Consider the following 14,907-nt stretch of genomic DNA (forward strand, 5'->3'; position numbering starts at 1 on the left):
AAAACAATTTCGATAACATGGTTCTGAGTCTGGAGAAGAGCAGGTGAAACGTCTCAGGTGAAGCAAGTCTGTGCCTACTGAGGCTGCTCCAGTGTGCTGCTGGTGGCTCCTGCAGTCAGCACAACACTGACCAGCTGTCTCCAAGGAAACAATATTCATCCCTGAACAAGAGCTCCTGCCTTCCAAATGCCAGTTTTTTGGGTCAAATTAGTTTGAATTGTAGTTGGTATGGTATGTCTATGTCCCAGACACGCAAGCAAGAGACCCTGCCAGGACTAACAAGAAAAAGGCAAGTATAGAAAGAACCAAACCCAGCAGGGGTCTCTCACAATAGGCTGAATATCCCATAGCCTAGAAACCCGTTTTATCAGAGTAACTTCATGAACAGTCAAAATCACACCAAATAAATAAATAGTAAAATAAAGTCATTGAAGCCTGATTTGATGGCAGAGATGGTTTTTCTCTTCTTCTATAAGGAGAAAAGGACTTCAGTCTCTCATCAGCTCAGCATTAAATACCATCCACTTCCCCTGTGCATATGAATCACCATGATGCAAGGTGTCCATAGCAGTCCTACCACAGTCCTTATTTCCTCAGAAGACAAAAATATAGAAGTTCTGACCTACAAAACAAACTATTTCCTCGAATTTCCCCCACTGATACTTGCCTTTGGTGTCTTCTACCATCCCTCCCTCACTCCAGGAGGAGACTGTGACTCAAGAGTAAGGACACAGCGTGTATAATCCAGAATCAGGAATACAATTACTGTTCAAAATAGCAACTCTGCCCTTGAAATCAGTTGCAACTGAATTAATGACCAGATTGTTAGTGTGTTACCTCAACTTTGCCTTAGGCTGCTAATTAGCAAACAAGTCATTAATTTGCTGGTAACAAGTGGTTTCTCAGGCATTATTGCTTCTGACATCTTTAATTTGCCACTCTTTCTGGAAAGCTTCCCCAGACAGCTTTAACCTCAGTCCTTTGCAGATCAACCCTATGCCCTTACCACCAGCACACTACAGCACACACAACTTGAAGACAGAGGCAGAAAAACACAGCAGGAATAGGCTAAGGTGGATCATTAATTAATATTCATGATACCTTTCCCAACTCAAGCCAAGGGGAGGGAGGGGAAGACCAAAGGCACAAAAAGTTCTGGATTTTAGTGTGGATCTGCCATTATTTGTAAATACACACTAAAATACTATGAAACCTGGAGAAACCTTGCTTCCAGCATAGTACACATTGGAATATGCAATTCCCAGTGTGAGGGCATAGATCTGCTTTTATTTTCACTGTATTCTCCACGATAAAGAGCTGTGAACTGAAATATTTCATGTCCTCTGATGCACAAAGTATGACTGAGGTTTAACAGCTGCACAAATATCCACGCTTTTGAAAACAATCTGGATTTGGCCTGCCAACAAATCCTGATCTAAGGGCTTTATAAAGGCAACATTACCACAGAAAACAAGTGCTTTCCGTGTAAAAATCGATAGCAACAGAAACATCCCTAACAGACTACATGGAGTCTTTGGCACCTCTTCCTTTGCTATTCCAGTCCTTGCTATTCAGATGTTATTTTATAAATGCCCAAGTTCTACCAACGTATCGGTGAAGAAATGCTCCTGCAATTTTGAAGAGACACCAGTTATTCAGCGCTAAAGAACTGCAATCTCAGTTCATTGGAGTAATTTATCAGCCATCTCTCATCACGCATGAGAGGAAACACAATACTGTGAACATTAGATCGGAACATCATTTTACTAACTGGGCAAAACAAAAATCTTATTTAGAAGCAGCATCTTAGTAATCCCCAAGAACTGAACTTCAGAAATGGATGGCTTGGATGAAGCACACAATCTAATAAATTTTCAAGATTTAAAATTTGGTTCAAAAAAGAATAATCTGTCCCAATTGGAAAATTTATGCAAATCCACTGCATATATTCAACTTCTATCTACACATACCATATTCCTAAAGCAGTAGGGGAATGTATGTTGCTAGGAAATCCATGCACTGGTACAAGTAGTTCTTCAACAATAGGTCTTCCAGAATTCATAAGGAAAATGTTTACATGCTAGGGTAACGAATGAAAAACTTTGTGAAGCAGAACTGAAAATAATCAGAAACTTTTTTTTTCAGTAAAATGCACACCATGTAAAATGTCACAAAGTCAAAATTCACTCATATACTTTTACCCTCTTTTGAAATAACTTTGAGGAAACTCATGCATTATAATCTCTTAGAGAATATTTCAATTTCCTACTAAGAGCAACTTTATAAAAGTGAGAAACAGAAAAGCTTTGACTAATAACCCATCTCTTTATTTAAAGATTATGAAACAGACTCAGTGCAGACAGAGAAGGAACAACTAGCATAAACCAAGCCCCAAGGGAAGAACAGGACTGGGACAGAGTCAAATCATTTTGGTGAAGGTATCATCATTGCAGGGCACAAAAGCACTATGTTGAGGTAAGGCTATGGATGAGCTTTCAGCAATAATCAATCTCCTATTCCTGAAAACTCTTAAATCCCTATTGGAGAGGCTCTTAATTTCAACACTAAATTAATCATTTATCTAATCTAATGATAGGAGAAATCCCAGAGCAATTTTGTTTGAAAACTATGATGTCTTTACACTTCTCCTTTGGCTTCACAACTGTCCATATAATAACTGTTTCAGACCTGTGTCTCCTGGGCACAGTCCTCTGTTGAAATACCCAAGGCCTCACAGTAGACTTCCAGATTAACAAACTCAAGTATCATCACATAACTAATTTATAAACTTTCCAGATTTACATAAACAAACAAAAAAGGAAGTTTATCTAGGTTCCAGTTAATCTTGCCATTCTAACTATGAGGCCATCAGCCTCATAAAATCTTGTGCAATTCAATAAAACCTTCATTTCCATGAGTACTGAAAGCAAGCCATAAATTCCCTGTTCCTAGCAGACAATCCATTCATGAACTTTCTTCCCCTACCCTCACTGAGTCAGTGTGGTTTCCTACTCCGTGTTCAGCCAGAAGGATACTTAACTGCTTGCTGGTTTCTCTAACATAATCACCTTAAACACTCATGTCCATTAAGTTTAAAGATCTTAGGACCATTAAATGAAACTCTTACATAGTAAGTCCCACATGGAGCAAATCTCTTTGGCAGTTTCTCCATTAGAAAGCTGCCTTGGATTCAAGGCTGATCTCCACCAGGATAAGATGCTGACCTTCTTTACGCACTCCTTGATAACAGCACAAAGCAATGCAGTCCTCTCAGCACAACATGCAAAGCAACAGAGTCATCAGTAAGCAGCTTCAGAAACAGTTCTGAAAACTGTAGGGGGATCTCAGAGAGAAACTCAGCTTCAGAACAATTTTATCTTTTAACAGCTTCCTAATCCCCTCACCTGACTCCTGCAGCTTTACCTTTTAGAGTCACACACCCACCCAGGCCAACTCTTGCATCCAAAATGAACAACCACAAAAATAAATAAATAAATAAATAAACAAAAAGTGATAAGACAACCTTCACAAAAGAAAATAAATCACTCAAAAAAAAAAAAAAAAAAAAAAAAAAAAAAAAAAACAAAAAAAACAAACCAAAAAAACCAAACCAGCATTTTGAGGATAAATCTAGAGTGCTGCACTAAGCCATAACCTCTTTACTGATGTTTTTTTCCTTTCCCTTAACAGATTCAGGGACTGTAATAACATTTAATCCTCAGAAGCTAATCTAAATGTAACACTCAAAAGAAGACAAAGACAACGCAACAGAAAAAAAATTTGGCCACTGCCTTTTGGGAGTGCTGCTTTATCCCTGGAGCGAGCGCATTAATAGAGCTTGGAATGAAATGCCATTTTATTCTCTGTAGCAGGGAGGGGATTAGCAAGTTGTCTTCTCTAAACCCAGTCTGAGTCATGGCTCTATGAACACTGAGAAAAGGATGTGGAACGAAGGGAAGGGCGGGGAGCACTGGCTTTTTATTTACATGCTGCTTCCTTTGTGGGTGGTTACTGATGTGCACAGTTCGCTAAACAGGGAAAGAAAGGGGGGGAAGTTCTAGGTCCCCTGACTTTAATTCTGTTGGTTAACAAAAGAGAAAAATAATAATGCACCAATTATAACAACATAGTTGAGACAACATGTCCGTGGCAACTGTCCAATTCACCACAGCATGCAAGCAACAAGGGCAAGTTGCTTAAGGTGCTGAAAGCTGTGCTCAGTGGTATCTTGTTGCTAGGATCTTTTTCCTGGGAGGAAATAAAACAGGTTGGACAGAGCCCAGAACAAAGAAGAAGGAGACAGTCTGATAGGAGGTATGTGGAGAAGGGAGCAGGCTGGCTTCAGATGAAGAGATGAGGAACAAAGTCCACTGCGCAAGTCAGGCCATGCAGGCGTGAAGCCTTGAAGTGGAAACAAGAGCTAATGACTGTGTCAGTGATTTAATACAAAGCTCAGCACTAAGTACTTCACTTCTGTTTTTATACAAAGAGAGATAGGAAGGTTTACTTGTCTACCTCGTAGGCATGCTGTGAAGGGTCACTGGTGGAAAGGTGTACAATATTCCTAAATCCTGCAATGCTTGACAATCACTAAGGAGAGTAAACAGGCCATGGAACACTAGACCACTTGTGCAGAGCTGCTAAGAGTTGACAGCAGAATTAAAAAAGTCATTAAATGCCAAGAAGACACTGGGGTTTTGTTTCAGATATTTCTTCTCTTTGCTTTGACATGGACTCTGAAAAACAGAGCACTCACTGTGGAAAGAGCCCAAGCCCTATTTCCCTCTGCTGATACACAGTGGCAGAGGAGAACAGATACAGGGTAGGTTGGTCTCACAAGGCACAAGTGCCAGGGGCAGGTCTTCACAGTGTAACAGGAATAACAGAAGCTAAGGAAGAGACGCTATGTTGAAGGATATGGACTCTCTGCAGATGGAGAAAGTGCCACTCCTGGCTTCCTTTCCTTAAGGAGATATCACAGGCCAGCACTGGAAACAGGCAGACCTGTACTTCATTCATACTTTGGCTATATTCCATTTCACATAATTTTGCAGGAGTGTCAGTTTATTCCTGTGAACCAAAGAACCAGATCTGCATAAATCAGTCTAACCTATCCTTAGCACTTACTGTGCTTGTATGTCTAATATGAAAGTGCGAAACAGGATGAGCAAACTCTTCTTTCCACTGAAGTCACAGAATCTTTTAAGTCATTACCATAAACAGGCTGTAGAAAGACTTGAATGTAGGATGCCTAAGAAGAGAACCTCACAACATACAGACTTCATGTCCTACCAATTAAGCATGGATGCCAGAGTAGGAAGGAACCTTCCTCTGACTCTGTCCCAGCCATATCACGACCCAGGTGTGGATTAGACAAACTCTTCAGGAGTGTTTGTACAGCAGGTTGTACACAAAGCAATGATCTGGAAAGGGTCACTGCATGCTGCTGGAAGAGACACACTGCGGGTTGATGGGGGAAAGCAATGACTCTTCCTGCATGTACAATTATCAAAGGGCATTATCACTCCCAGATCATGAACTCCAATGCTCAGCTCAGTGCAATCCTGGCTACTGCTGGCAATTTCTACTGTAAAGAAATAGAATGCATGATGTTCACCTTCACCCTCAGTTTCATTCATGCCACTCATCTTGTCCATTTTCAAGACACCCCCAGCCCTGTTACCTTTTCACACAAAATTCATATTAGGGCAGGTGTCTCTTTTTGCTGCAAAGAAGACAGCCCAAGGAATACATCCCTTTATAATGGCTCAAGTTCATATTGCCATCAAATAGAAGAGCACTGTACAATAAGGCCAGAAGCCAGGGACTGTTAGATGATAAAGGCTCAAAGAAAAGGGGAAGAAACCCTTAAGAGACCATAAGCATTCATCACTCTCTGAATCTTGAAAGAAAGAATTCATTAGCATTTGTGTTGGTCTCTGGCACTAACCTTTGCAAGAAATGGTTGCATTCCTGAGTTTCCTACATTACCAGTCTTCATCTCCACAAGAAATAGAACAGATCAAAGGAAATGGAAACATCAGGAACCAACCTTCAGACTACCATAAAAAATACGGTAGTTACAGTCTGTAAGAGTAAGTGAAGAACATAATCCCAGGTCCCAGTTGCTTCCTTCACCAAGTCACAAGGATAAAACACCACTACACAAGTTCATGACAATTGATCACACATTTGCAGAAGCAAATCCAAGAAAAGATTCAATTGATCAAAGTATCAGAACGTTATGTCCTATGAATTTTTAAAATTTTATTTAAAAAGAGAATTTAGAATTCTGCTATGGAAAACAGTATGGAAATGCAAGCAATGTGTTAGCTGCCTTATTTTGGCTTCTTTAGCAACTTATTGCTTGATTGTCCAAACAAAAATGCGAAATTACAACAGGTTATGTGACGCTTTGGCAGTCAAACCTAATTTTAAATAAAGACAGCACAATATACTGCACACCCCCCTAATATATTCATCACTACTATATTATCTATTTATGCAATTAAGTATTGTAGAGTCTGGATTAGACCCAACCGGACTACATATGCTGCTACTCCAGTTTATTGCATGTTGGCCAACTGTTTACCCAACTGAGATCCAAGTGCTGCTCTTGACAGTGTAATTGCTTTAGCCTCATTAATATTAAAGAATTATAGAAAATATTTTTTCTTGGGCAGCTGTTAGTGCAAGTGGAACAATAAGTTATATAACACTACTGGCAAATACAAATATAATTTAGACACTATATATGCTCATGGTAAAAAGACAACATTAAAGGTCCACTTATTGTGCTAAGGCCAACTAAAAAGACCAGAAAAATCGTTGCACCCATTCTAAGAAAGCATTCATGAAAATTGCAACTCTAATTTGAAACTAAAAGGGATGAGATTTAGAATGTTTACCTTTTTTTTCCCTGGACAATGAAAACTTTAGAACTGGCGTGGGTTTTCCTACTTTCATGCCCAATGCTGCAGTGTGTAGGTTAAATACACTGGGTCAAAGTTGGAACAGATTAAACATGTTCCATTGCTATTTTGAAAACCCTAGTAAATATTCCTATTTAATAGTAACTTTTTAAGTCCCTCTCTTCTCCCTCACCCTTCCTCGCAAGATCTATCAGCTTCACACTAAACTCTGTCAAGCTTGGCACAGAAAGAGAGGATGCCAGCTTACACCTGCTCAGTCCCCTCAGTACCTGACAGGAGGTAACTTCACACTCTGTTTGCAGGAACATCCAGAAGCTAGGCACAAAATGTTATGAAATGCAACTGGAACTGCTGAAAAGAACAAAAAAGGGCTCCTCACTTTATCCGCTCCTCTGCCTTGGTGGCTGCCTCCTGGTACTGCTCGGATGTCAGCTTGTAGATCTCTGCATTCTGAAACAAAGAATAGAATGCTCAGCTCTAAAAATTAAAGGCGTCTCAGATCTTACCTTGTCACAAAGTCGTCTTCTATAATTAATAACAATTTCCAACAACAAACAGAATATTCAGTTCAAAGAACACCAGAAATGCTTAAGAGTCAATTTTATTTTCAGTAAAATGCATCAAGGCCACAACACATCCTTCATTCCAAGCTTCACCCTTGTGAAGGGAAAGAGGGGGAAAAGGTCGCTACCAACCACTCATGAGTTTTGATTATTCCATGCAACCACAAAAACAAGGTGTTTCCAGCACAGAGTTATTTTCAGTTTGGTCATGTTTTTGTTCTCTTCTATCATTAATTGCAGTGAAGGATCTTGTAAGTTACTGACATGCAAGTATCAAAATTGGCTGCTAGCACTGGAAAATCCATTTTACATTTCAGTGCTTCTACTTATGTTACTTATTCTTTAAAAGAAAATTATGCAGCCTGTTTCCCTTTTAACAACATAGGGAGGCGTATCAGGTATCAGTTAAGGCGCTGCCAAACAGCGTCTTGAGTGTCTTGCTGCAGGGCTTAAGAGGTTTGCATTAAATTCTCCTGAACTTGCACAGAAAGAGTTTTCGCTCAAGACCGCTCAGTCGCTAAATGTGGAGGATGAATTCTTCCTCTGGCTGCACTGAGGAGCCTCCCAGGCACAATCAGCAGGACGCAATGGCTGCACTTCCCCAGCGACTGCACTACAAGGTCTTGTGCTGCTAAAGCGCTGATAAAGCGGCTTTAGGCAAAGCTGCTGGACTCCACTGGCAACTGCCTCACTCAGAGCTCATCTGCAAGGCTCTTACTCTGAAAAGGCACAAGCAGAAAATATGCAATAATCAATCAGAAAAAGTGACAAAATGGTATTGAAAGCGAGGACAGCTATTCATTTAGGGCCGGTTCGAGCTGCTATCTCGTCTCTCCCCAAATTTGGTCATTTTATATAGAATACTATTCTTGCCCTTCTTCATTTATTTTCCCATAAATGCAGCTGTGGTCCTGTGCATGATGAGCCGACACATACTGTTCAGTGGTTGGAAAAAGGAAAGGACAGATATAACTCAAGTTCTATTAGTGGTTCTGCCACTTGTGCAATCTTGGGCAAGTCACCATTTTCCATCTGCAAGTGAGGGATAACAGCTGCCTGTATCTCTGAAGTTGTGTGAAGCTCAGCTAATTGGAAGGTTTATAAAGGTTTTCAGAGCCTGGGCTTCAAGGTGCTATATTTAAGCGTTTTATCTCTGGTGCCTGAATTTATGTTACATACCAAAAAAAACACAGAACAGATTTTGCTTTTTCAAACTTTGACCTAAGAGACAGATTTAAACTGAGAAATCATGGAGGACTAAACACTTCAAAATGCATTTTACCGGCAAATTATCATTAATGTTTTTGTTTACTTACTTGTTACAGAGTGGTCAAACTTCAATGCTATTAAATCAATTTTTCTCCTTCCTATATTGAAAAGTTCAGCTTTTAATGGTGCCATTTTCTCTGGCCTGTAAACAGACCTCATGACTTACAGCTCCCTGCTGTTACTTATTCACACATGAAACCAAAAGACCTGTGCTTCATTAATTAGATTTGCCATTAAAAATTAAATAATGTGAATAAGTAGATGTAAGCGTTATCTTCATTGGGCTTCAAAGGTCTCACCATTCCTCCAATTACTACCCAAGCAATTTTCATATTTCATACTGTCTGATTTCTCAAAGGGACTAGATCTGAGAAATCAAAATGAGAGAAACTGGGAAAAAGAGAAAGCAAGGTAGCAAAATTAAACATTTTTCAGGCAATAGGAAGTAGCCCCATCAGATAGTATTAGCCTGCGGCACTCTGCCGTGAAACAGCAGCGGGAGAGGAAAACAAGAACAAATATGCTGTATGTGAGACCCAGCATGAGGTCACATTTAACCCACCTAAAGAAAGGAACAATAGCCAGCAGAATCACTTGCTGGATGTATTGTCGATTCAAGTGGTTGTGGCACAACCTTACCCAGTTTATTAGAAAGAGTTCAACTGCCCAGCACTTCGGTCAGACTCATCTTCAACAACATCAACTACGGACACGGACAAAAATAGCTGGGAAAGGAACCCAGGCTTTAGTTCTGGATTCTGAAGCTGCTAAAAGCAGGCAAGCAAGAGCCTAAACAGAGAGGCAACAACCTCAGTGAGAGAAAGGAGAAAAGACTTGGCCTCAGAGCAACCACCAGGCACACGACACCACACAAAGATTGAGGAGAGGCACAGAACACCTTCAACATGCAGATAAAGCTGCTGAGTTTTAAAAATGAAAAGGAAACATCTTTGCATGTGATCCAACTGAGCCTCTTATGTTGGTTCAGACCTCATATTTCTAATGCTATGAATCAGTACCTTTAAATGCTTCCCCAATGTCATAGGTTAGCAAGCATAGTCCCGGAAGGGACGTCCTTGCTAAGGGGTGCTTACAGTTTCCTCTGGGAACTGATAGAACCTATCAGCTGGCCAGTTTGAATATGGACAATTCTCTAAGCCACTTAAAGTTGTGATCACCTCTGTGATCCACATTTAAGAATAGGCAAACTCCCCCCCAAGCTCTCTCGTTTCCGGCGCTGGCACAGGTGGCTGCGGGCCCCGTGTGGGGGCCAGCGGGCCCGGCCAGGCCCTGCCTGGGCCAGGCCGGGCCGGGCCACGGCCATCCTGGAGCCATGGACCTGTTCCAGTCGTGGAACCCCCCCCACTGCCTTGCCGTGGGCAGCCGGAGCGGCTCGGCTCTCCCCCCTCTCCACTGCGATAAGAAAAATTCAACATTCCAGCTGCAAAGCTGCAAGGCCGAGGTGAGATTAACCCTTTTATTGCTGTGAAGAGCTGAAAACCTGAGGGAAGAGAGAGAGGAGATGCTTAAAGCTGAAATTCTGTTGTGAAGCTATGATATATCAGAGTATCCTGTTGTAATTTCATGAAGATATGGGGGGTGGAGTGTTCAACTCGTGAGCAAAAGCACCTGCGCTGAGATAGGCAGATGCTGACGCAGCTGTAATTTCATGAGAAGTTTGGACAGGGAGAGATGAACCAGATGAGGACTTTTGCTCCAAACGGGAAAGGAGAAAACCTCAGTCCGTAGAGATGAACCAGATGAGGACTTTTGCTCCGAACGGGAAAGGAGAAAACCTCAGTCCGTAGAGATGCTCCCAGAGATAGTCCTAAAGATGAAGATGATGAAGACCCTTTGCTCCCAGGGAAGGAGAAGGGCCTCTGTTTTTGTTTTTGAACGGCTCAACCTTAAAATTGTACCCCAAAAAACTTCAAGAGTGGACCCTCGAAGGCAGTTGCGGGAAAAGCTGCAAGTCAGGGGAAAGGACTCACACGCAGGCAGAGAGACTCCTCTTCCTAAATGGACTGAACAATATTTGGAAGTGGGCGGCTGTCTCGTTGTGATAATGTTTTCATAGCATGAGCAAGAAGAGACTTCTCTTTCTAAATGGACTGAACAAGGTTATTATGGAAGTGGTAAACAGACTGACCATCTTAAGGGTTGTCTTTTCACATCGTCAGTGGGAGAAGGGAGGAAGGTGGGGGGAGGAGGAGAGTTCTGAAGGTGGTATTTTTTTTTTTTTCTTCTTTTAGGTCTGTTAATAAACTTCTTTATATTCTTTCAAGTTTGGTGCCTGTTTTGCATTTCTCCTAATTCTTATCTCACAGCAGATAAACAGTAATGAGTATTTTGGACCAAACCACTACACCCAAGTAATAAAAATCAGGGCCTACCATTTAAATCTGAGTTTGTTCAACAAGCAGACTTTTCAAATATGTCTTCCTTGGCCTTTAGACCCTTTCCAACCTTGGGAAAGTCACATTCCCTTTTGATCTAAACACTAAATGAGCAACAAATGGGCTAAATGGGCAAGAGAAGGGCCTTTCAGCATGGGCACAGTCACAGCAGGTTCTGTGATCTGGGGCTTCACTAACAGAGAATATTTTTCCAAATATTCTTGTCTATACTACTTCAGACACAAGATCTGCTTCATTTCCAGCAGTGTACCCACCATGCTATGGCAGGCGAGAACATTCCAGTGGCCTAAAACATTCCAGGGATTTATAATATGGTTGCAAATGATGAGCTAAGCCAGGAACAACCTGAGCACTTCCTCCAGCTTCAGCAGGGTCACCTTCACACAAGGGCTATTCAGCAGGATCAAGGTGTGGTATTTGCACTTGAAACAAAGTTTGAGCTGCCTATAGTCTCAGTGAAGACCTTAATCTTCATAAAACAATATTCAGTGGTACAGTAAAAGAGAGAACATTCCACACAAAATTACAAGACATGAACGCTGCTTTTAATTTACTTTCACAATATTTGATGCTTGAGATAAAATGGCAGCTCACAAAGAAAAAGTTGAACATAAGACCTCAACTATCATTAAATAAAGCTCCTGGCAGTCTTAGTTGCAGAAATAAGTTTAAAAACATGACCAAAGTACACCGTAAGGGCTCAAATAACAAAAGACACAGAAAGAATGAATGAACCACCTAAAATGTTTCACTTCTCTCAATAAAGCTGAGCCTTAGGGGAGTCAACTTCAAAACATCAGAGCTTTGTCATATGGGGAGATAGCTCTCCAGAGAGGACAAACAAACTAAGCAAAGAAATGCTAGTTTGAAAGATTTTTCCCTGCTATTAAATGATGGTTCGTAGCAAATAATAAAAACACCAAGAAGTTGTAAAAATACATAACCAGAGCCTAAAGTGCAACAGAACCACTTTATCCTGCTGTTTTTCTACAACAGATTTGCTGCTATATCCTTGCTCTCCACTCTTCCGAAACACCCTTGTGCTAAAAATTCTCTTCCAAAGGGAATCAATTTTAAACTTAGAGCTAAATTTGGACTAATTTTAATTCAGCATTCCTCCTTGGCTGCAAACATGCAGAGAAACTCCAACACTCACACTACTACACCTCACTACACTGCCCAGGCCCTTTCCAGAACATATAGCAAAGAAAGTAAGAAAACATTATGGCACAAGACTGAGTTCTCAGGGTTATTTCAGGAGGGAAAGTAATTGAAGCATAAAGAGAAACCCTGCCAGCTCATTCTCACACTGACATTAAACCACATTCCTTACAACTTCGATGAAACATGTGCTACTTGTGGTAACATGTAAAACAGAAAATCGAGCAAAACAAGCATGAGGAACTGGAAATTAATCAGATTTTAGGTGAAATTATTTGTGAACATCAAGCTGCAGCATTAAAAACCTGATACTGGGACAAAGATTTCTTCATCAGGTTCAGTCCAGGTCAGTAGATCAGAAGGTGTCTTGATTTAAAACCAACAAATCCAACCACCATCACCACAGCTATCTTGAGGTATTTTGACACCCCAGAGTATAGAAGCTTGTCAGTGGTCACAGTGTTTAGAGATACAAAGAGGATTAACAGCTGTTGAAATGCTGCCAGCCTAGATGAATGCCAGTGATAGCTCTGATGAAATGGAGCAGGGCAGCAGAGGCCTTGACAAATGCTGCAGACGACAGCCGGGGGATTAGATGGTACAATCTGCCTCACACCTGACAGACGTGTTGCTTCGATCCCTTCTCCTGACATCCACACTCACCAGCTTCCAGCAAAATGCTCTTTGCAAGCCCCTCTCAAATCCAAAAGAGGACAAGAGGCAGTGCTGTGAGAGGGGCAATACATGCCATGGCATTGTAAATTTGCGAGAGAAACAGGTAAGGAAAGCAAAGATTACTTCTTACAAATCAAATGTCAGCTGGGAGACATTCAAATTCCTCCTTCCAGCTGCTTCTGAAGCCAGAAATAAGACCTCACACCATCCTGAGAAGCAGCACAACTGTGGCCTGCCTGCACACTCTTGGGGACAGACAACACACACATAGCCTGGATGCAGCTGCTGCCATGAGGAACTCCGGGAAGCTACAGAGAAACATCGGTCACTGCCAGCTTTGGGAGCCACCTTTGCTCTCAGCAGTGCCTCAGGGAAGCAAAGGTACACCCAGGTTCCCCACACCTCACCGGGTCCTGGGTCACACACACTGTGGATCAGGCTGCTCATTCTCACCACTCAGAAGTCTCATGCAAATGGCTCCTAACAGATTTGAAAAATTACCCCATGTACCTGCATCCCTCCCACAGGTACAGAGGCAGATGAGCCGAACCAATCTGGTCACTGGATGACCCTACGGATGTGTTAAAATCAACTCACACAATCAATCACTGCTATCAGCTTTGGTCCAAAACAGGGAGTTTGGGAATCTCAGAATATGCTGCAAGAAATCAACTCTTCACCTCCTGAGCTCGCTCCTCTGAGTTCCTGCTCAGCCCATTTGCTGGTATCAGCCAGCAGTTAGCTCAAAGAGATCATACACATTTCCTCCTTCCCATCAAGTGCACATACAAATAAAAGCCAATTAACAAGGAAGAGAAACATGCCTATAGAGCATATCACTAGAGCACAGAAGTTAAGGGTTAAACTGCTTTTTTGAAAATTCATATGCTTTTTTTCTCAAAAGGTAACAGAGAAAAGATGCAAGGAACTACAAACAGCTTGCTGATGCAGAAAAAAAAGATTTTTTTCAGCCAAAGCCAACTTCTAAACACAGCTCTGTTGTTTGCTGTTCATGTGTGGGTTCATCCACTCCTCCCGCTGAGACCAATAATGAAATGAGAGCATTGAATTTGTGTCATTCTATTCTTTCCTTCGGCAATAAGCTGTGAGATCATAAATTTTGGATTAAGATTCAGAGAAAGCATAAAGAGAGTAGTGTCCACAGTAAGAACACAGGCAAGTTAAACTAGTCAGGAGCAGAAGTACGTTCCTCTTTGACAGATCTTCTTCATGTCTGCAATATTATCCTGAGTTGAAAGCAAAATATTAATTCTGTAGCATATCTAGAAAGCTTCTCAAAGATAAAATCCCACAGAACACCTATCTCCACAAAGCTTGAGGAAGGCAGAGCTGGGGAGAAGGAACATGGCTGCCTTTATCCTGTGGATAACAAACTAGGTACAAAAAGGTTAAGCTACAGTCCCTAAAGCACACAGTGACTCAAATAAAAATATGCATCCCAGGACTTCCCAGAACCAGGGTCCTACACCGAGATACTCCATCCAAGTGAAAATGGGTTTACAGACCCAGACTGTGATCCCACACCAGAATCAGACTGTCTCAATGAAGGCACCCTGGGAAGAGTCTAATTAAAACAGGTACCCCACAGCAAAATGGTATTAGGGACTTCCAAAAGCTACAAGTGCCTCACTGGAAACATTTAGAAAAGCCTCATGTTATCTCCAAGTCAAAAAGACAACCAGCAAAAAAGAAATTATTACTACAGAAGCAATTAAAAGGGCAAGAAGGAGAAAAGAGAAAGAAACACTGTGTTTATATGAGGTTGCTTTAAAGCACACTCATCTGAAAGACTATAAACAAAGCATTGCCAATTCTTTAAACAAACTCTGGAAAGTAAAAGCAGCTTCAAAGAGAAAGGCCATAAAATGC

At 41.3% G+C, this 14,907-nt stretch overlaps 1 protein-coding gene across 3 annotated transcripts in view; it reads right to left on the reverse strand.

Annotated features, from left to right (window-relative positions):
- Window positions 1-14,907, reverse strand: part of CHCHD6 (coiled-coil-helix-coiled-coil-helix domain containing 6) — a 111,496-nt gene that overhangs the window by 45,474 nt on the left and 51,115 nt on the right. For all 3 annotated transcript variants that reach the window (XM_042016925.1, XM_042016919.1, XM_042016916.1), the window contains one exon: window positions 7,312-7,382. In XM_042016925.1, the coding sequence (XP_041872859.1) occupies window positions 7,312-7,382 (71 nt within the window). The remainder of the gene's footprint in view (window positions 1-7,311; window positions 7,383-14,907) is intronic.

The sequence above is a fragment of the Corvus kubaryi genome, unplaced genomic scaffold (assembly GCF_017639235.1).
Source record: "Corvus kubaryi isolate FWS band 111438036 unplaced genomic scaffold, C.kubaryi_AGA036_p1.0 136, whole genome shotgun sequence".
Lineage (NCBI taxonomy): Eukaryota > Metazoa > Chordata > Aves > Passeriformes > Corvidae > Corvus > Corvus kubaryi.